General features: G+C 46.1%; 2 protein-coding genes across 6 annotated transcripts in view; one reads left to right on the plus strand and one right to left on the minus strand.

Annotated features, from left to right (window-relative positions):
• GPM6B (glycoprotein M6B) overlaps positions 1-17,803 on the plus strand; it is a 152,593-nt gene extending 134,790 nt beyond the window's left edge. For 3 of the 4 annotated variants that reach the window (XM_030848127.2, XM_060293029.1, XM_030848123.2), the window contains 6 exons: positions 5,317-5,503; positions 7,154-7,310; positions 9,761-9,932; positions 11,856-11,929; positions 12,801-12,866; positions 15,670-17,803. In XM_030848127.2, the coding sequence (XP_030703987.1) occupies positions 5,317-5,503; positions 7,154-7,310; positions 9,761-9,932; positions 11,856-11,929; positions 12,801-12,866; positions 15,670-15,819 (806 nt within the window). In that variant the 3' untranslated portion in view covers positions 15,820-17,803. Of the gene's footprint in view, positions 1-5,316; positions 5,504-7,153; positions 7,311-9,760; positions 9,933-11,855; positions 11,930-12,800; positions 12,867-14,080; positions 15,252-15,669 lie in introns of those variants that run through there. The other variant, XM_060293030.1, reaches the window with a different exon arrangement.
• Positions 4,493-17,986, minus strand: LOC138842526 (uncharacterized). 2 transcript variants are annotated; one of them, XM_070044752.1, is made up of 4 exons: positions 12,997-17,986; positions 11,139-11,306; positions 10,502-10,646; positions 4,493-9,209 (listed from the first exon to the last, which is right to left on the minus strand). In XM_070044752.1, exon 4 carries the CDS (start codon positions 9,187-9,189, stop codon positions 8,476-8,478), a length of 714 nt encoding a protein of 237 aa, XP_069900853.1. In that variant the 5' UTR covers positions 9,190-9,209; positions 10,502-10,646; positions 11,139-11,306; positions 12,997-17,986; the 3' UTR covers positions 4,493-8,475. The 2 variants fall into 2 exon arrangements, with proteins under 2 accessions (XP_069900853.1, XP_069900854.1); XM_070044753.1 differs by lacking the exon at positions 12,997-17,986 and having other exon boundaries at positions 11,139-11,984.
• Between the last annotated feature and the right edge of the window lie 1,880 nt (positions 17,987-19,866).

A 19,866-nucleotide genomic window follows, 5' to 3' on the forward strand; every position in this document is an offset into this window, starting at 1 on the left:
TCCAATCCATCCTTCAGATCTAAGCTGCGGAGGCTGTTCCTGGTCACTGTCCAGAAGCCTCGGTAAATCCTCATGGTTTCCTCTCCTAGCACTTCTGAGCCCAAAACCATGTGGATAGTGTCTGTTTCCCCCATAGGCTATAAACTCCATTAGCACGTAGACCACGCCTATGGTAGCTCGCCATCGAGTCCCCAGCGTCCAGCCCAGTACCCGGGACCTCAGAGACACCTCGGTGAGCATTGAATGTTCACTAATGGAATGAATGGGTGAATGGACAGCTGCTCCCTTCCTCCCAGCACTCTCATCCTCACCCGTATCTGTTACTCTGCTTAACTGACAGCTTCCATTCAAGCGGGCCTTTAATAAGAGACCCCAGTACCCAAGATAATGATAACAGCAAGATTTTGGGGCAGAGCTTCTCCTGTTCAAATGAGAGCTGGGCTGCACCTTCAGGGGACCCCGTGCCGACTGCTTCTTCGAAGTGCGTTACAGGTGACGTCATGTTGATTCGTCCGTTCTGTTGAGAATTTAATAATTGACTCATTAGCCACGGGTGCTTCTTCACACCCTGATGTCTAATACCTTGAAGACCATTGTTTCATAGGTTTTGTTCAGTTCGGTTGTGGTTTCAGGCAGGAGGATAAATAAGGTCCCTGATACTCCATCTTGGCCAGAAGCCAGGAATCGTTTCATGGCATTAGGTGTTTACTGTCGCACAGTTTGGCTGGTAAAGATATCAGGCGGGGCTGCCACAGTGTAGAGCTGGCATGATTCTTTAGGACAGTGGTTCTCAGATTGGAGCCTACGTGAGAATCACCGAAAGCACAGATGACCGGCTCTACCCCCACCCCCCCACCCCCTGATTTTCTGATTGAGTTGTTCTAGGGTGGGACCCGAGAATCTGCATTTTTACCACGTTCATAGGCGACTCTGATGCTCCTGGTCCTGGGACCACACTCTGAATGTCAGTGCTTCCAGATAGGGGTCTGCAAACTTCTTCTGTAAATAGTAAATGTTTCAGGCTTTGTAAGCCACGTGCCCTCTGTCACAGCTGCCCAACTCTGCCATCGTAGAGGAGAAATAGCCACAGGCGATTTGTAAATGAAGGGGGTGTGAGCTGTGTTCCAATAAAACTTTATTTACAAAAATACAGGCTGTAGTTCGCCGACCCCTGGTTTAGGGGAACTTGGAGTGTTGACTCTGCTATTGGTAGTACAGCAGGTAATTTCTATTCCCTCTCAGAGTAAAGGGGAAATCAGTAATTCTAGCACATGCCAGTCCCTTGATATAGTATGATGGTTGCTGTACTCAGGATGATATGGTAGGCAAGGCAATGTCTGCCCTTCTGGGTTGTATTTCTGTCTAACACTGTGAAATGAAACAATACTACTGTGGCCATATAAAGTAGGAAGAACCCCTCCTGCCTCCTCCCACATAAGTACACCCAGGACTGGCTCCATAGTTCGTAGGCCCAGTGCAAAAATGAAAATGCGGATACCCTTGTTGAGAAATTATTAAGCATGCCCAGACGGCAGTATCTGAGTATTATACTAGGCACAAGGCCCCATGGGCCTGTGCAGGTGGTACTCCTGTGAGGCCAGCCTGAACACACCGTCAGCCTCCACCGCCACCTCTGCCGCACACATACCTGCACGTTTTTCGGGTCAGAAATGCTGTTAATGTGAGGATCCTAACAGTATTGATAGCATATTTTAGAAACATATTTAGGTTTTTCTTGCTAACTTTTTGCAGCACCTTTGGTTCCTCTGGGTTAAGTGTATGGCATACGACCAAATCGCCCAGTGTTCAGTTATGTTACATGCTGTGGGGAGAGATGGCTTCTAGATTGACATAGAAGGTACAGTGGGGAGTGATCCATTTACAGATGCTTGAATATCCACCACACATGCAATTTTAGCCGTGTGGGTAACTGGTCAACCATGCTAGAATAAGCTCTGCCTCCAGCTGTATTATTTCCTATACATTTTTCCCAGGTTATTTCCTATAAATTTCACCCAGCTTCTGCTCACGGTGGCCAGCAGGGTCTGTAAGAGTTTTATCTGTGCATGTGGAACGACGATGACCAATATGGTGACTTCTGTTCTACAGGAGCCAGAGTTGTATGTTCACAAATAAAATCATCCGCTGAAAACTTAAGAGCATGGGCTTCTGCTAAGAGAGTATGATTCACTGAAGTGGTCCCCCAAATTCTCGAGTCCTTGGTTTCCCCTGCTGTTCTAAAACTAGACCCACAGCATGGGGTATACGGAGTCCACGAGAGAGATACACTGGAGGGAAACTTTAGCCTTGATCTAGTGGTGAATTTGGGACTGAACCGCATCATTCTTCTAACCCCACTTGTCTTTCTGAGCCAGGGAACAGCTGTGATATTTCCTTTGAAAGAAGCAGAATGCTCTAAGCCTTTGGATGAAAGACTGTTTTGAAGTGGCAGCTGGGGATTTGGAAGGATGAGTTCTATTGTTAAAGGGCAAGTGCGTTACGCTGCTGTAACACCTAGCCCTAACTCCAGATGGTGAGACAGGATGTGGGCTTATTAAAATAATATACAACAGAAATCTTCAGATTTCTTCAAATTTTATCAGATTATATACCAATGTCCCCATGTCAGCTGTTTACGTATTCTGCAGCCTAGGTTTTTCTGTAGGAAGCCTTTCCGGACCCCTCTCCAATTTGAATTCTATTTCCTCCTGTCCTTCCGTCTCTCTCTTTTCACTCCCCGCCCCCCACCATCCACTGGCTCTCCAGCAGCCTCTATCTTGGCGCTCATCACGCTGTGCTATAGAAATTCTGTTACTCGTCTGCCTGCAGCATTAAACTGATCTCCTTGAAGGCAGAGGAGGCGTTTTATTTTATGTTTGTATTCCCAGTGCCAAGCACAGTGCTTAGCACCCTGTGGATCTTCACAAAGTCCTGAGTGAGTGAAATCCAAAGTAAAACTCAGAACCTAGCTCATGTCACAGAAAAGTGAATTTGTGGCAAGTCAAAATTGATCTTCCACAGCTGTGTTCTGTAGTGATGGAATGTCCTGTATCTGTTCGGTCCAACATGGTCGCCACCAGCCCAGGTGGCTGCTGAGCATGTGAAACATGGCTTATGCAATGGAGGAACTGAAGTTTTGATTTTATTTTGAATAATTTAAATAGCCACATGTGCCTAGTGGCCACCATATTGGACAGCACACTCTCAAGGCCATACTTCTCTATCCAATAAGGACCAGATATAACTTTTTTTTTTTTTGCGGTACGCAGGCCTCTCACTATTGTGGCCTCTCCCGTTGCGGAGCACAGGCTCCAGACACACAGGCTCAGCGGCCACGGCTCATGGGCCCAGCCGCTCCGTGGCATGTGGGATCTTCCCGGACCGGGGCACGAACCCGTGTCCCCTGCATCGGCAGGCGGACTCTCAACCACTGCGCCACCAGGGAAGCCCCCCAGATATAACTTTGTTAGCTAGGGAAGCAGGCGTTCATCTTGTTCCTAACTTCATCGTGGAGGCTGAGAATGGGGGAGGTGGGGAATGATACAATACAAGAGAAAAGAGGTCTGTTTTCCCTCTTATATAATGGAATACATCGAGGCCAGCGATTTTAGTTCCTCTCGATTTGGGAGCCTGGAGAGCATTTGGACTTTTAGTTGCATTCCTCTCGCTTCACCTCAGCCCCTAGAAGGTCATAGGACAAAATAAGATTGACCTCCGTCATCCTCGTTCGCAAATCTCAAGTGTCCAAAGCTCTTTAAGGTACTGACTTGCTAGTGAACTTGAACTGTATTGTGTGCTGGGTCCCATCTTAGGCAGTTTCATCAGTCCATTTCAGGGAGGTTGGTCTTCATGAAAACAGCTGGTCATCTTTTGAAATGAAAGGCAGCACACTTTCTTATGAGGGCCCGACCTTTTTATTTTCCAATGAACTGAAGAGAGATTGGGTAGTGAGTGTATAGTCACCGCTTGGGGTGGGTTTAAGCAAATGCTAGTTTTAGAATGGGATGCTCATCAAAATGGAAAAGCTTAGCTCCCGTGTTTCTCGCTGTGGTAGTCATTCCCTGTGTACTGTAAAGGCCGTTGGGGTGAAAGAAATTTAGCCGCCTTAATGTGCTTGCCCTGAAGTCATGAACTGCTCTTGATTACTGTTTAACATCGTAATGCGTTCAGAGTTCCATTTCCCCAACAAGCCATTTACTTAAGGGTCTGGATAATGTAAACAGGGATGGGAGGTCACGAGAGGTACCGACATTATCCCGAGGCCAGCACTGCTCTACTGAAACGTAACTGTCTCCGAACTGAAAATGTCACCTGACTGCCCCCGGGGAGGTCTTTATGGACATCTCAAGTCAAAGTTGATTTTAAAAATGAATGAAACTCTTATTCCTCTCGAGAATGGAGCGTGAACTGTGGCTCTCTCCTTCATTTCACTTCATGGATGCTCATTTTGTCTCCCCGCCCCCCCCCCCCCCCCCGTGTTCCTTTTCCCTCTTCAGGTACTTAAATGTCGTCACCCACCAGTTCGCGGTTCTTTCTTACGCTGAACGTTTCTGTTGGAGGGCGGCAGGTGGAAGCCGAGGAGGGGTGGGGGAGGACTGTGATTAAACTGCTTGTGCTGCCTGGCCCGGGGCAACATTTTTATTTAAAAGTTGAGCTAATTTTTCTGATATTGACATGAAACTTGAGTGGACCCACTTGAGCGGATCTGGGTGACTTGGTGCTTTTAGGGACCAACATGCCCACCACCTTTCCAAAATGATTCCCTTGATATTTTTCTGACCACAGCAATAGTGTCATTACTGTATTTGACTCTTCTGGTTGCCCAGGAGGTCAAAGGCTCGGGGAAAGCCATTGGCTGCTGCAAAAGAGAGAAATAGGTACCCGAAACCCCAGAAGGCTGAGGTTGGGGGCAACTTGACGGTCGCTTTTCTTCATAGAACCGCAGCCTCACTGCAGTTCTTTTGACATTGCGAGTGGGATGACTGCTGCTCCTTGAGCAGGGGGGCCCCTAACCTGACCCCGGGTCAGACAAAAACTTGTAGAATTGTGCCTCACTCCATAACTATTCGTCAGTTGGCTGCTGTGCCACTCACCCCGAGCAAATTAAGCTACATATGTCCTCTTGGAGCCCCCGAGTCCTCACCCACAGAATGTGAGATGTCGGCAGCTCCCCCTCTGGTCCTTGGGACGTTGAGCTGTTGTCCATAAAGCATGCGCGGGAAGATGGATAAGTCGAGCCTTCTCTGTTAATGGGTGGTCTTCACGAAGTCAGGAGTTTTGCCCTTAACAGCGGCATTTTCTCTCCTGTGGGTCCAGGCTGCTTCGAATGCTGCATCAAGTGTCTGGGAGGAGTCCCCTACGCCTCCCTCGTGGCCACCATCCTCTGCTTCTCCGGGGTCGCCTTGTTCTGCGGCTGTGGGCACGTGGCTCTCGCGGGCACCGTGGCGATCCTTGAGCAACACTTCTCCACCAACACCAGTGACCATGCCCTGCTGAGCGAGGTGTAAGTACCTGCTTCCTTTGAAGACGTATTTAAAGTGCCACCACCCCAGGAGGGTTTCAGGAAGACTGCAGTGTGCTCACCTGGGAGAAAACGGATGCTTTTCATTCACGCTCCCTGGAGGCAGATGGGAAAAGGTCCGGGAGAGAAGGAAAAAGAAAGGGCCAAGAGTGCAGTGGGTGTTCGGGACCTGGGGTGGGATCTCACCAGGGTGCACACATAGGACACTCTGCACACAGTGGCCGAGGGCGACGATGGCAATGGTGCCAATCCTCCCACCAAGAGAGTTACCGTGGTTCCCAAGTAACAGTCGCCCTCCAGTGTTGTCACAGAAAACGGCCAGCCCTGGAATGACGGGAACCCTGGGGAGGACTTAGCCCAACTCTAAGTCTACAGGACCAGGACTTGGACATTCATTCAAGCAGAAGAAAACTCCCCGGTTATCCTCCAGTTCAGAAGAGGGGGCGTTGTTTGTAGGGGTTCAGCCTCAGCCTTCCCTTTCTGGACTCATTCTCAGTGGAGTCACAACAACTCCCATGCATGGATTCTCTAACCGTGCATGCGTGACAGCAATGAATTTTTTCCTTCGTATATTTTCCCCTTGCCCTTCGGTGTTTTCTTTTTCCTTCCTTGACTACCAGGGTTTGACAGTCTTTAGATATCTTGTGACTGGAAGAAACTTTTCTACCAGACTTTTGAAAAAGGCACGAGTGAATTTTTATGGAACAATAACGGGATCCTCTGGGAAGAGTCCTTAGGGAACTTTATTCTTTTATCTGTTCAGGAAATGATTCCAAAGAAATGAGCGGCAGTGGGGGAGGCTATAAGGAGGATTGAGCAGGACAGTGGACTCGCTGAGTGCCAAATGTGTACAAAAAAGACCAAGAGATATTCACCGTGACTGAGCCTGGGAAAGGTGTGTTAGTTTAATTAGCTGGTGATCTCGATGAGTGGCTCTCAAACTTCCAGCAATCTTTAAAAAAAATCCCCATGTCCATGTTTCACCCCAGACTAATTAAGTCATGATCTCTGGGGAGAGGACGCAGGTACCTGTTGTCTCTAAAGCTCACCAGGTAGTTCCACTGGGCAGCCAAAGGTTGTCAGCTGCATCGCTGTTGGCTTTCATAGGACAAAATTAGATGTGAATTAACTTTTTGTATCTACTGGATATAGTATCACTTATGACATGAGAATGTCTGTGCAGAAAGCGTTTGCCCACGTTACTCCTTAAAGCAGCCCTCAGTGCTTACTTAGGGGGTTTATCAGAATAACGTTAAGCACTAGGCCTGGTTGGGAGGCATTTTGATATGGTGGAAGGAACACGTCGTCCACTGAACCAGCGTTGAAATCCTGGCTGTGTGTGTTTCCTTGGATGAGTGACTTTAACTCGTCAACGTCTGCATTTATAAGTAATCTCGTAAGTATTGAAAGATTCCAACTGGGCCCCTGTGCAAAGGAAACTTCTCCCTTGTCTGGGAAGGTTGCTCACCTTGGAAGAAAGGCTCAGGTTGCGGTGGGCTGGGCAGGGATGCCCACCTGCAACGCCCCATGAGCCCACCGAAGCCATCAGCGGGGCAAGTGATGTCACCCTCATGGCCCCCCTCCAGAGGCCAAAAACGTCTGTTAACCACTTGGACCTTCTTCTTTTCCTAGAATACAACTGATGCAGTATGTCATCTATGGAATTGCATCCTTTTTCTTCTTGTACGGGATCATTCTGTTGGCAGAAGGCTTCTACACCACGAGCGCAGTGAAAGAGCTGCACGGGGAGTTTAAAACAACCGCCTGTGGCCGGTGCATCAGTGGGATGGTGAGTACGAATCTCTGATGACTGATACCCAGCCAGAGCCACACCTCCACGTGTTTCTTTGTATTTGGTAAAAGCTAACAGAGTACGTGCAGAGTCCATGACAGGAGGAGTGTCCGTTCCAACTTAGAGTGAGGAATATGAAAAAACCCTCAACATATTATTGAGGAGAAATTAAAATCTATGGCTGGTAGGATGAAATCAAGCATTTCTCTTATCAACGTCCAGATAACAAGGGTATTGAAGATTTTTCAAAGATAAAGTCCCCACTATGAAAGGAGATAGTTTTCCTATCGTCTCACTGCTCTCCTTCATTTATCTTCGAATATGGATTGTGGCCACGAAGACTCACCCATACTATGATGAATGGTCCCAGTCCCTCTGGCAGTGCTGACCAAGCATGCTTCCTACTAAGCACCTCGCTGGGGACTGTCCTCCAGAGGTTTAGAGCCTAAAGAGGGGGGTTAAGCCGGCTCCAGAGCCGGTCCGCCACCTGTTTTTATCCACCTATGAGCTGGGGAAAAAAACGAAGGAATAGTATCTTAGGACACACGAAATTCTATGCCATTCTAGGTTTGATGTCCATAATAGACTTTTTGGCACCCCGCCACACCCCTTCGTTGACACGGCGTCTGCGGCCGCAGTCATGCTGTAACGGCAGCGCTGAGGAGTGTCTGTGACCGCACGTGGCCTGCGGAGCCTGACCCGTCCCCTCTCGGGCCTTTTGCAGGCACTGTTTGTTTGCTGACCTCTGGTCTAGAGGAGGACAGAGCCTAAAAGGGGCTCGTTAAGAGGCAGGATTAGAAAGTGCCGTTTCACAGAAGGAAAGTCCGGGGTGGAGGGAGAGGTGGGAAAGGGGCATTCGTGGAGTTTGATTTGGGGCGCGTTGAAGTGCAGCTCGTAATAGCCTGGGCCGAGCAAGCTGGCTGGCATTTGAGCAAGTGGTCGGATGTGACGAAAACACTTGGGGAGTTGAGAGAGACGTGCTCCCACAGAGGCAGAACGCCCAGGCTGGCTAAGGAAGGCAGGAAGGAAGGAAGATACGCACCCTCGCTGCGGGGCCGCGGCTCCCAGGGGGGGCACCGACTGAGCTCTCTGCTGTCACGAGGTAAGGACGCAGAGCCTGTCTTAAAAGACACGGAGTGCCCGGTGTTCCTAAAAATCCTCCTTAAGGGAGGCACAGAGAGTGTAGGTACTTCTTTGGGCCCAGACGGGAGCCCAGGTAGGAAGGGGCTGGGAGAGTGTGCGCTCGTTCCCGCGAGCAGCAGTAGAGCTGTGGGCCCAGGGCCGGGGGGTGGCCAGGGAGGGCGGCAGCGGCACCCGGCGTGGAGGGGGAGGACCCAGCCTGAGCAGAGCAGCCCGGAGCAGAGGCGCTGCGGCCTGGCTGGCAGGGGAGGCTGGAGCCCAGAGGAGGGAAGGGATGCTGCTGCGGAGAGCAGACCGCGGCCAGATCAGGAAAGGCGTGGGCTGCCGGGCTGGGAATGACATCGAAAGACAGGTAGGCTGTGACGGGACCATGCACAGAGGCAGCAACTGGAGGAAGGTGAGCAAGAGGGCATCGATCGTGAGACTCCGGGCTCGTGGGGAGTGAGAGCACAGAAGGGGGCACAGAGGCGAAGCGGGCTCTGGGTCTGCTGTACGGGAGTTGAGCGTGCGAGGAGGGGGCGAGCTGAGGACGCTGCCCGGCGTTGGGGTGCCCGGGTGGGTGCGCGTTCTGAAAATACCAGACGCACAGCGTTTTTGAAACAGCCTTTTCAAAGCTCTCTGAAAAGCAGTAGTCCAAGCAGGTCAGGAAGAAAGGAAAGCCGTACGATCCTGTGCCTGGTGAAATCGCCCGTGGCAGCATGTGGGCCAGCACGATGAAGCCTCTTCCCGCGGCCATCGCTGCTGTGGATCTTAAAGCTGAAAAACACAACAGAACAAAACTAGAGGGAAATGAGCATTTTATTAGGTCCACTGTGCACGAAGCTTGTGATCACGGCTATTGTAAACGTAGTGAAGGTGCAAGCATCTAGTGCTTTTTAGTAATTTCACAAGATCATGAAACTAGCCAAGTTCCTTTGGGGAAAGGGCTTCCTGTAGCAATGGCTGTTCTACGGCCCATCCATTATGTAAAAGAAAGGGAATTTAGGAAACTGGTACGGAGTTATAATTCAGTGGCCTGTGAAAGCCTCCAGCCAGTGGTGTTTAGGAGGAGTGCCTGGAGGAGGCCCTGTCACCAACTAGCTCTGTGACCTTGCACAAGGGAGATCCTCTCGTGGCCACTCACGTCCTTGCTAAAAGAGGGACCCGCAAAGTTCCAAGACTTCCCTTGTCACTGCCGTGGTCCAGGCGGTGCTCTGACCGCGTCCTACAGGTTCGGTATCGGCCAGGAAATGCGTCATCACTCCTCCCGGGGGATGTGCTTTGCCCTGGTCGGTGACGATTCTTTCTCCTCCTCCTTTTCGGCCTAGTTCGTCTTCCTCACCTATGTGCTGGGAGTGGCCTGGCTGGGTGTGTTTGGCTTCTCTGCAGTGCCCGTGTTTATGTTCTACAACATATGGTCAACCTGTGAAGTCATCAAGTCCCCCCAGACCAACGGGACAGCCGGGGTGGAGCAGATCTGTGTGGACATCCGGCAATACGGTACTTCCTTTTCGTCTCCTCGATTCGTTGGTATCCTCTTGTGCATGTGTCTGGGCCTTAGTTATTTACATGGGCGTCTAAGCATCCAGATGGGTTTCATCCCTTCTATTGGAAGAGGTTATTATACTCTTTCCCTCAATGTGCTCCACTCTTTCCCTCAATGTGCTCCATTTTCTGGATGGAAACATCAGTTAGGCTCTAAAGGGTCATTCAAAATTGTTATATTTGCTAGTTCAGGGTACAGTAAAAGAAACTTTCTATAATGCAGTTCAATCAAAAAAGACGTGCGGATATCCACTCTAAAAAGAGTATATATTTTTCCTTCAACTTCTTTTCGGTTTTGTACCATCCAGTTTTCCATCCAGAACATTGCATGCATTGTATAATCCAGTTACTCTGCACCTTCACCTCTTTAAATCAGGTCTTTTTTAAATGACCATATTGCTTTAACATTGAAAAGCAAAACATAAAATCCAGGTGTATTTTGAAGTCATCAGAAGGTACTCTATCAAAGCCAGCTGTTGGAAAAAACCTGTTCACACATATTTTCTAATGAGTGGGATCCTTACCCTCGGCAGCTAAGCAGGCCACAGAAGGGGCCAGGGCGCCTCCTGTCCATCACTGTAGACCCGACTTCCCTGCTGAGGGAGAGAAGGCAGTTTCAGTAGTGCTTCTGGCCAGGATGGTAGGAAATCCTGTTCTTGGCAGAAACAACTAGGAGGAAAAGAAGAGCTTTTCATTAGAACTGAAGAGGAAATCATTGTTCTTTCAGAGCTTTTCTGCTTCTTACTTTTCCTATCTGGCTTCTCCTCAGCATCTTACCTTGAACCATAATACGAAACTCACCTAAAATTGCCCATCGGACTAATCTCTTCTCATAGAGCCAAAGGCTCACCCACACTGTTCTTTAGTCTCTGTTTTCAGTCCATCCTAAAGTTGATTGCTAAAGTATTTGTAAGTGAATATCTAGATGCATATATCATTTCCGTCTTCTTAAGTATTCACTACAAATGTTTGGTCATCATTTTTTAAAAATGTTCTAGATTTGAAACCAGTGGTTTCGTTTCCCATTCCTCTGAAGCAGAAAGACTTACTGTTGCTCCATAGCAAAGACGGAAGGAATAAGTAGTGTTTTGTTAAAATCCTCCCTCCTTATTATCGCCTGGGCGAAGGAGAACTTGACCCATGTCATATTTAAGCACACACCTAGGCATTAACGGCAGAAAGGGCAGCAGCAGCCGCCGAGTGGACGAGGTGCCTGCAGAGGTGAGCTGGGTCCAGTGAGAGACACCACGGGCTGCGCTCTCTGTGCGGAAGGACAGTGGTTTTCCAAGTTTCCAATTGGAGCTTCAATCCAGAAGCATTTCCGAGATACTTGTAAAACACAACAAAAATGAATAGAAAAGCAAAGACACACATACAAAATGGAAACCCAAACTCTAGAACATAATTACTCTGTCGAATGGCCGTGAACCTTTCTGAGCACAGCCTCCCAGTTTCAGAACGGATCTTGGGGTGGACCACTGACATCAAGCTTGAGGGGTGAGGCCGCAGACCATGAAATTCAGGGGGAGATGTGTTGGTTTGGCTTCAGGAGGAGGAAATGCCTGTGAGGGGGGTTGTCCTGCGGCTGTTGAACTAGAGTTCAGGACTGTCAGCTCAACTAATCAAAGCAGAATTCGTAGGGGAAAAAATTGTCTGATTCTCCTATGGACTAGTTAGTTGACTTTGCTCTTGCCCTGTTGTCCAAATAGGACTTTTTATTCCCAAAAGCTTGTTCTACAGGGAGCAGGTACATCAGTTGTTGAAGAACTCAGCCGGTCATTGTGTTGTAACTGCCACTGAAAGTGGTGGGGCCCGCTGAGAGCAGGGGCGCTGGACTTTGCACTAATCACTAAGCTTCTCTTGGGATTCGCTTCTCAGGTATCATTCCTTGGAATGCTTTCCCAGGAAGAATATGTGGCTCGGCCCTGGAGAACATCTGCAACACCAATGAGGTAAACCCCGCCCCCTCAGCGGGCTCCTAGGTGACCACTGGGCAAGAGAGGCTGAGCGAAGGGGTTCTCCTAGGGACAAAGAGCGAGAAGAGGGCTCTCTGCCTCCCGTTTTGACGTAGAAAATGGCCCTGGTCCATGGCCCAGCCCACTGACGGGGGAGCCTGCGCCATCAGAGAGCTTTCTCTTTTGGCAATAATTCGAGAGTGAGCCCAGTCCTGCAAATCTGAATACATATGTAGATTCTCCTCTTTCACCTTCAGATAGTGTTTCAAAGTAGGACTCTTGTCACAGAACCAAGGTAAATTTTCAGAGAAGACTGCCCTGAATTTGTTGTATACAAGCACATTTTTATACATTGGCACTTCGTCTCACGTTTCCAGACGGAGTTGCTCCTGTTTCTTGTTCATCCTTAATTGGCAATAAATCCTGACATACTATGGTTTAAAATCTCTCTGCCCTAGAATAGTCTTTAGGCAGTGGTTTATAACTGTTTATAAAAGCAGATTCTCAAATGCATTCGTGGAAGCTTGCATACTCAAGAGAATCCTGACATGCTTTTGGAAGCCGCGAGCGACTGAGACCGGCAGGGCCCGCCGACCTGGCTGCTCTGCGTGTATGTCCAGGATCAGACTGCAGGCACGCCGGCGCAGTATCATAGCCTGACGCCGGGGCCCAGCCCCCAGCTTCTCCGCTGTAACGGGTCTGGGGTCCAGCCTGGGCCGCAGGAAGTTTGGAAAGCCCCGCAGGTGATTCCAGCACGTGCCCAGCCTTCACAAAACAGCCCTAGAGGAGAAAGAGGGAGCTGCGCCCGGATCGGGGGAGGCCATTTCCTTCCACATAAAATGCTAACGTTGGTGCCCTGTTTTCCTAGTTCTACATGTCCTATCACCTGTTCATCGTGGCCTGTGCGGGAGCTGGTGCCACCGTCATTGCCTTGGTGAGTACTGGCCCCAGGACGGGCCTAGTGCAGTCCCCTGCTTCCCTGCACTCACTCTAATAACAGATTTCCCTTCCAGCCAACAAGCCTGGGACTCGACCTTGGTTCAGTTTCCCCTGTGTAGACTTACCCCATGTCTAGACTGCAGGAAGTACGAGGTGGTGGTCTAGGCATCCATGGTGGGTGATGCAATTTGGATTCTGTGGCAAGAATCAGTTTGCTTCTGTTTAAAGAAAGACATCTTACTGAGTATATATTGCCGACTCCTGAACAGCACTGTAACTCAAACCTGAACGAAGTTTAACACACGTGTTTTCTCCGTAAGGCCCCTCGCCGCCTTCCTGTGCTTAGGGACCCTAGCCAGCCCTGCAGCTTGCCGGTGAGGGAATGTGTAAAGAGTGAAATCACAGAAATGCAAACTCCGTGGCACTAAATAGATGATGAAAAGGACGCTGGTTGTTTACAGCCCGAGAGTTGCCACAAGAAGGCAGAGTGGCGCCTTGCTTGCCTCAGCTTTTCCCCCACTCTGCATGTCCGAATGGCCGTGGCAGTGCCCTGAGTCCTGACCTGGGAGTTACAGAGAAATTTCAGCACCAAGGCAAATTCACACATAGGGAGGGTGCAACCACACAGGTGTATGTATGTTTGTGTGTTTGTGTGTGTGTATAACATTTGGGAGGGCTGGGTTTGTGGTGTCGAGAAATCTAAGACTCGTAGAGAAGAGGGGAAATCTCATGTGCTCGGAAATGAGTCCTTCCCAGTTTTTCCAACCTTGACGTCATCCCTTCCCCTTCCAGCCAGGGAAAGAACCACCGGCTACATCACTGGGGTGACCTGTTCTCTTCACTGAGCAACAGGCAGGCAGAGGACTAACAGCTGCTGAGTGGGCAGCGTGGGAAAGAACGAGGGCAAACAGGGCTCTTACCCTCATCTTTCTCATGCTGCTCACCCAGCTCTGTTATTTTTAAAATACATCCAGTCTTTTTCATAAACGTACTGACGGGAGAGCAGAGGACTTACTTACACGTGAAATGCCAAATAGGAACGTGTGTGTGTGCCAGCTATGAAAAATCTCCTCTTACGATTATAACTGGGAAAAAAGCAGCACGCCGTAGGCTCTGAGCTGGCACTCATCCCCACCCGAGCTTAGAAGCGTCAGGGCGCCGGCCTTTATTGCCTGTATCTTACTGTCCTGTTCTGTTCTCTTCCACCAGCTGATCTACATGATGGCTACTACATATAACTATGCGGTTTTGAAGTTTAAGAGTCGGGAAGATTGCTGCACTAAGTTCTAAATTGCATAAGGCCAATAAGGAGCTTTAGAGAGCTATACGCAGTAGCATGAAGTATCACTGACCCCCAGACTAAAGCAGAGCCTAGGTTTCTGCAGTTTTGTTCTAGTAATTTGTAAATCGCTTTAGTCAACTCATTGTGCATGGTAGATTAATGAAATGACTTACCGTCCATGAACTACAAAATAATGAGATCTGGCTATTTCCACCTTTTGGAAAGGATTCAGTTATGTACTGACATTGGTGAGCAGCCACTGAAAAACTGAACCGAAACTACTTTGAGCAGTAGTATCTCTAAGTATTAAAACTTTGGAATACCTGCATTTTCCTTTATTTTTGCTTGTCTGATAACCAATTTCAGTGATGAAAACAAGTGCTGAAGATGCAGTGGAGGAGAACCGTTTTCATGGGGATTTGGTCTTGTCAGACTCTGTCTGGAAAATACTTTACAGTCTAAATTTGATTACAACATTATTCTAAATTTGAGTACAACATTTTCTTTATGATTACAGGGCTCACTACCCAATAAATGCCCCTCAAGTAAGCTGTTTTTCTTCAAGTTTTCGTCGGCTTATTTGTTATCTCTAAAAAGACGATTTATATGTAGTTTTATTTTTACACAACACCATCATTCCTTTCAGAGCCCCCAGAATTGATAACCTCAAAGTGTTGGCTTTGGGTGAGTAGTAACTGATGCCTCATAGCCACTTCTCAAACTGCACGTAAGAGCTTATAATGGGGAGAGTAATTTTGCTTGGATCGGAAAGTCTCAAATATGGCGAGAAGGAACTTGTATATAATATAAGGAACTTGAGATGTAGGTGTTGCAGGAAAGATGAGGAAAATAAGCGGGAAAGAAGTGTTTGCCACATCAACTGTAAAGAATGATAATAAAGATTTTGACGTTTTGTGAAATGAAATCATGGCAGTTATAAAGTGAAAACTGTAGTTGCACTACCAAAAATGTGTTAACACAGAGACTGCATGCTGGGCTTCTAGTTCTTAATTCTGGTATTGACATTCACTTCATTTTTACATGTTAAAGATGTAGTTTTATATTATTTACTCAAAATAAACATTGTTCACACTTTCAGGCCTTTGGGGGAATTATTTCTATCCACGGATAGATAGGAAAGCTAGATCTTTGCACAACACTGATTCTAAATAACCCCACAGCGTGTTTCTGAATTTCTACCTTAAAGTTACCCTCAAAATGGTAAAAAGCGCCCTGTCGTATTTCACTTTTGCCTTTTCTTAACAGTAACTTCTTTGGCCATTTTTTCCAAGTTCATTATGTGTGTGTGTGTACTAACTTTTCCTCAGCCTCTTACTATGAAGCGTCTTAGCAGAGCATGCGCTCAGTCTCCGATGCCTCTGATTGATAGCAGAAGGAGTATTAATACGGAATAACCACCTCTCCCTTTTTCCAGTACAGAGCGTCTAATCTACCTCGCAGCTCGCTTTGCCTTCTCACATGCTCACTAGCCATCATGCTCACCCTTCTTTTCCAGATCCACTTCCTCATGATACTGTCTTCTAACTGGGCTTACTTAAAGGATGCAAGCAAAATGCAGGCTTACCAGGATATCAAAGCAAAGGAAGAACAGGAACTGCAAGATATCCAGTCTCGGTCAAAAGAACAACTCAATTCTTACACATAAATGTTTGCCAGAGGGTCTCAGCCGACGAATTTACAGCTGACAAATCATCAGACAGACAGCTGCTCTGCAGTACAGATGTGTACCCCACCAAACAAACTCACGTAGAAGTCCAAACAAACACTTCACTGTCTGTCTCAAGCTGCTGGGATGTATTTCTAGGAAAACCTTCCAGTAGGTAAATCTTTTTCTTTAGAACAGATATTGGAGGTTTCATGGGAGCCATTTTAAAAGGCAACACTTTGACAAAATGAGCGTTCATCATCCGTTTGAAAATCTGTGGCCTGTTCACGATCCTACCAAGACAGGCTGTGAGAATACATCATACCCCTATCTATCTTGATAGGGACCATGCCATACCAGCGTCAGGGGGTGTGACCATCCGTTCTCAAATAGATAAATGTATCTAAAATAGGAGATAAAGTGGAATTGATGTGAAGTTCCATTTCTGACAGACAGCTGACATTTATGAAGCTGGGGCTCAAAGATAAAGTGATCCTTACAATTGACCTTTTTTAAAAAAAGAGCTGACCTCCGCACCCGCAGGACGTATTAATTTCCTGATCCAATCAGAAATCCTTTTTTCCCCAAGAATGTTAAGATGAGCCCACTATAATAATTCTGCTACACCGAGCGTGGAGGAAGCCGGATTTCAACTGACAAACTTTCCAGAATCAACTTCCCAGAATCAATTTTATAATAGATTTCATTTTAATAAAGTGACCCAGTTGTCATCATTCTTGAGAAATGTCAGCTCTGCCTTAATGAGTATTTGCTTTAAATTTCTAAGAACAACAGGCAACCCCAAATCCTTCATAGAATTTTGTTCCACAAGTGTTTTTCTTCATGGAGAAGTGTTACCTTATTAAAATGACCACCACTCAAAACCGTTTTTACGTGGTCTGAATAGTGAGTTTACAGTTTCATACCAACTACATAGCTAAAACCGAATGACCAACAGACCGCACACCACCTACTTTTTTTATACACTTGAATACTGAAGTAATTTCAATTAGGGTTGGTATTTATTTCACTTTTTCTTATCTAAATCTTAGTTTCCTGGAATAATAAAGTTCAGTGTTCAGCAAAAAAAAACCCCCAAAAACCCCCCACAAAAACAACAACAAAAAAACCCAACTGCTTGAGTTTTAAGCCATCTTCGAAAGAAACTTGCCTTCTAAATCATTGTGTTTCAGAACATTAAGTGACTATAGGTATCGAGTATTAGTGATGGTAAACTTTGTGTTGTTCTTTAGGAAATGATACATATAACTGTTGGGTGCATTAGTGCTTTTCAAAGGGGGCTGCATAATATAGGGTTAACTTTGTATATTCATGTTAAGAATTAACTTGTGGTTTGGCTGTTTCCTGGATTTTAAAACGTATCCATGTGCAGAAATGTGTTAAAATGAGAGGAAGCATACCTTTATCAGATGCTATTAAAATTGAACATCAAGTATAATAGTTCATTTGGATTCTTTTCGTTGGTGTTGTTAATGCCTAAAAAAATGCCTATTGGGATCTTGACTTTTTTTTTTTTTTTTTTAATTGGGAGACATTCTCTTCTGTGTAGAACAGTTGTTCCAGAATAGCTTGGTGTTTTGTTTTCCTGTTGCATGACAGACTTAAATATTTTTTCCAGCAGTGGAGGTGCTGTTTTGAGTCCAGTGTTCTAGAAGAGGCAGTGTCTAAAGCCTAATTTTACTTTTCTAATTCTGGTAGCCATTACCAGGAATTTTTGAAAGTTTTGTTTAAGTAGTCTAATATTTTTTATGTAAAGAGCATTAAATTTTGCTATGTATAAATTTTTGTAACCTAACAGTGAATCAATATTTTCTATCAGTGCCAAGGGCTTCCTGTAGTTCAAGTGTTACAATAAATATTTGTAGATAATAGTCAGTACTTGTGTATGCTTATTTTAAAGATCTATTTAGGTGGCAATAGCTGTGGATGTATTAAGAGAAATGAAATAAAAATTATAGCTTCACTCACTTGCCTTTTTACCATACATAAATAGTGTCCTTCTCTGTCCTCGGTATGGTGTCATTTTTAAACAGTGTGCGTAGTCAAGACTCCACATTTGTATGGAGATCAAGTTTCTAACTGCTGCATGTTTCATTTCTGACGGAAACCTCTTTTAAAGCAAGAGCAATTTGAGAAACCACCGTAACCCACGGGGCTGTATTTTACATCAAGTGCCACTCACGCTTTAGTATATAATTTTTCTGACTAGCTTCATACTTGGTTATGGGATTAACACAAAGCTTTAAGTTTGGGGAAAGTGGAAACAATGAGGAACCTTCATAAAGGTCCATGTCCCATTGGCTGTTTGTTTTACAAACCCAAGATCTAGACGTCTACTCCACAGCAGGGTCCTCCTGTGTACAGCACAGGGAACTATACTCACTGTTTTGTAATAAACTGTAAGGGCAAAGAGTCTGAGGAAGAGTAGATATACATAGATATGTACAACTAAATCAATTTGCTGTATACCTGAAACACAGCACTGTAGATCAACTGTACTTCAATTAAAAAACTACTGAGAGAACAACTATTTACAGCAAACAGCCATTCGCTAAAGCAACAGAGCTAAATTTGTTACTTAGTATTTCATTTTATCATCTCTTATCTGTCAGCATGATTATACATTTGGACTTTGTACAGCTGACCTTTCTTAGTAACGACCGGCTTTTGTCACTATTGACACACTGACGTTTCTAACTGAGGTGCTGCCTCCGGTCATCGCCCTTGATTCACGCTCAGCAGGAGAGCCAGCAGGAGCCCAAGCAGTACGCTGTTGGTCACACTGCTTAATACCTTCTGTTTATGGAGCATTGTGTGCGGTTATGAAGTTACAGAAGACCACATGCACTATCTTAATTACTGACAGCAATCCTGCCACAAAATATAGCAACTCCGGGAGGGTGAAGTAGAGACTTTTCCATTGCTCTAGTTAGACCTTGTGCAACTTGATGTTTAAGAAATGAAAATCAAGTCAGAATTATACAGGAGGGACCTACTCATGTAAACACCAACAAGCAAAATACTTTAAGTCCATTAAAGAGTGATGACCGAAGTTTCCACACTAGAAGTTTTGAAAAAAATCCTTTTAGGGCTTTCTAATACTATTATAGTCCTAATCCAAGCTAACCTCAGACACTCTGGGTTCAGTTCCAGACCACTGCAATACGGCGACTATCACAGAGTAACATGAAATTTTTGGTTTCCCAGTGCATATAAAAGTTATGTTTACACTATACTGTGTAGTCTAGTAGCATGTGCAGTAACGTTAGGTCTAAAAAAACAATATACATACCTTAATTAAAAGAGACTTCATTGCCAAAAATGCTATCCATCATCTGAGACTTCAGCAAGTGGTAATCTTTTTGCTAGTGGACGGTTTGAAATATTGTTAGACTTAACAAAATGTGACACAAAGACAATGTGAGCAGATGCCCACTGGAAAATAAGCACCGATAGACTTGCTCGACACAGGGTTGCCACAGACCATCAATTTGTAAAAATCATAGTATCTGTGACACGCGATAAAGCAAAGCGCAATAAAACGAGGCCTGCCCGTACTAGGATTTAAAAGAGGCGATCCGCTTTGTTATTACTTACCTTTTCCTAAATGGTGGCAGCTTTTGCCAGCTAGTGCAGGGCTAATTTGTTATTGGGAGTTTGTGAAAAATTACAGATTTAAGGTAACTTTTCAAAATGCGTATTAGGATGAGTAAAACTACAGAAAGTTTTAAGGAAAGAAAAATACAAATAGAGGTCAGTCAGGTTTGGCAAAGAACATTCTTTTTCTAAACTGCCCCTCAACCTTCCCGTTTTGATATTTAAACTTTATTGTACCTACCTGGGAAAGACTTAAACAGACTCCGTTCAGGGGGTCTTGCGGAGGCAGCAGCAGGCAGCCTGCAGGGGAGTGGCTCACATTTCAAAAGCTGTATTCACAGGCTTCCCGAGATGATACAGCCGTCTGAAATGCTACATAGAGATGACTTACTTTTCTTTAAACAGACTCTAACCTCATATGGAGTGTTA

This window comes from Globicephala melas, chromosome X (assembly GCF_963455315.2).
Source record: "Globicephala melas chromosome X, mGloMel1.2, whole genome shotgun sequence".
Lineage (NCBI taxonomy): Eukaryota > Metazoa > Chordata > Mammalia > Artiodactyla > Delphinidae > Globicephala > Globicephala melas.

Bases quoted from the DNA above. Each gene is read 5' to 3' on its own strand.
- LOC138842526 (XM_070044752.1), bottom strand. From the start codon at position 9,189: ATGGCCGCGGGAAGAGGCTTCATCGTGCTGGCCCACATGCTGCCACGG.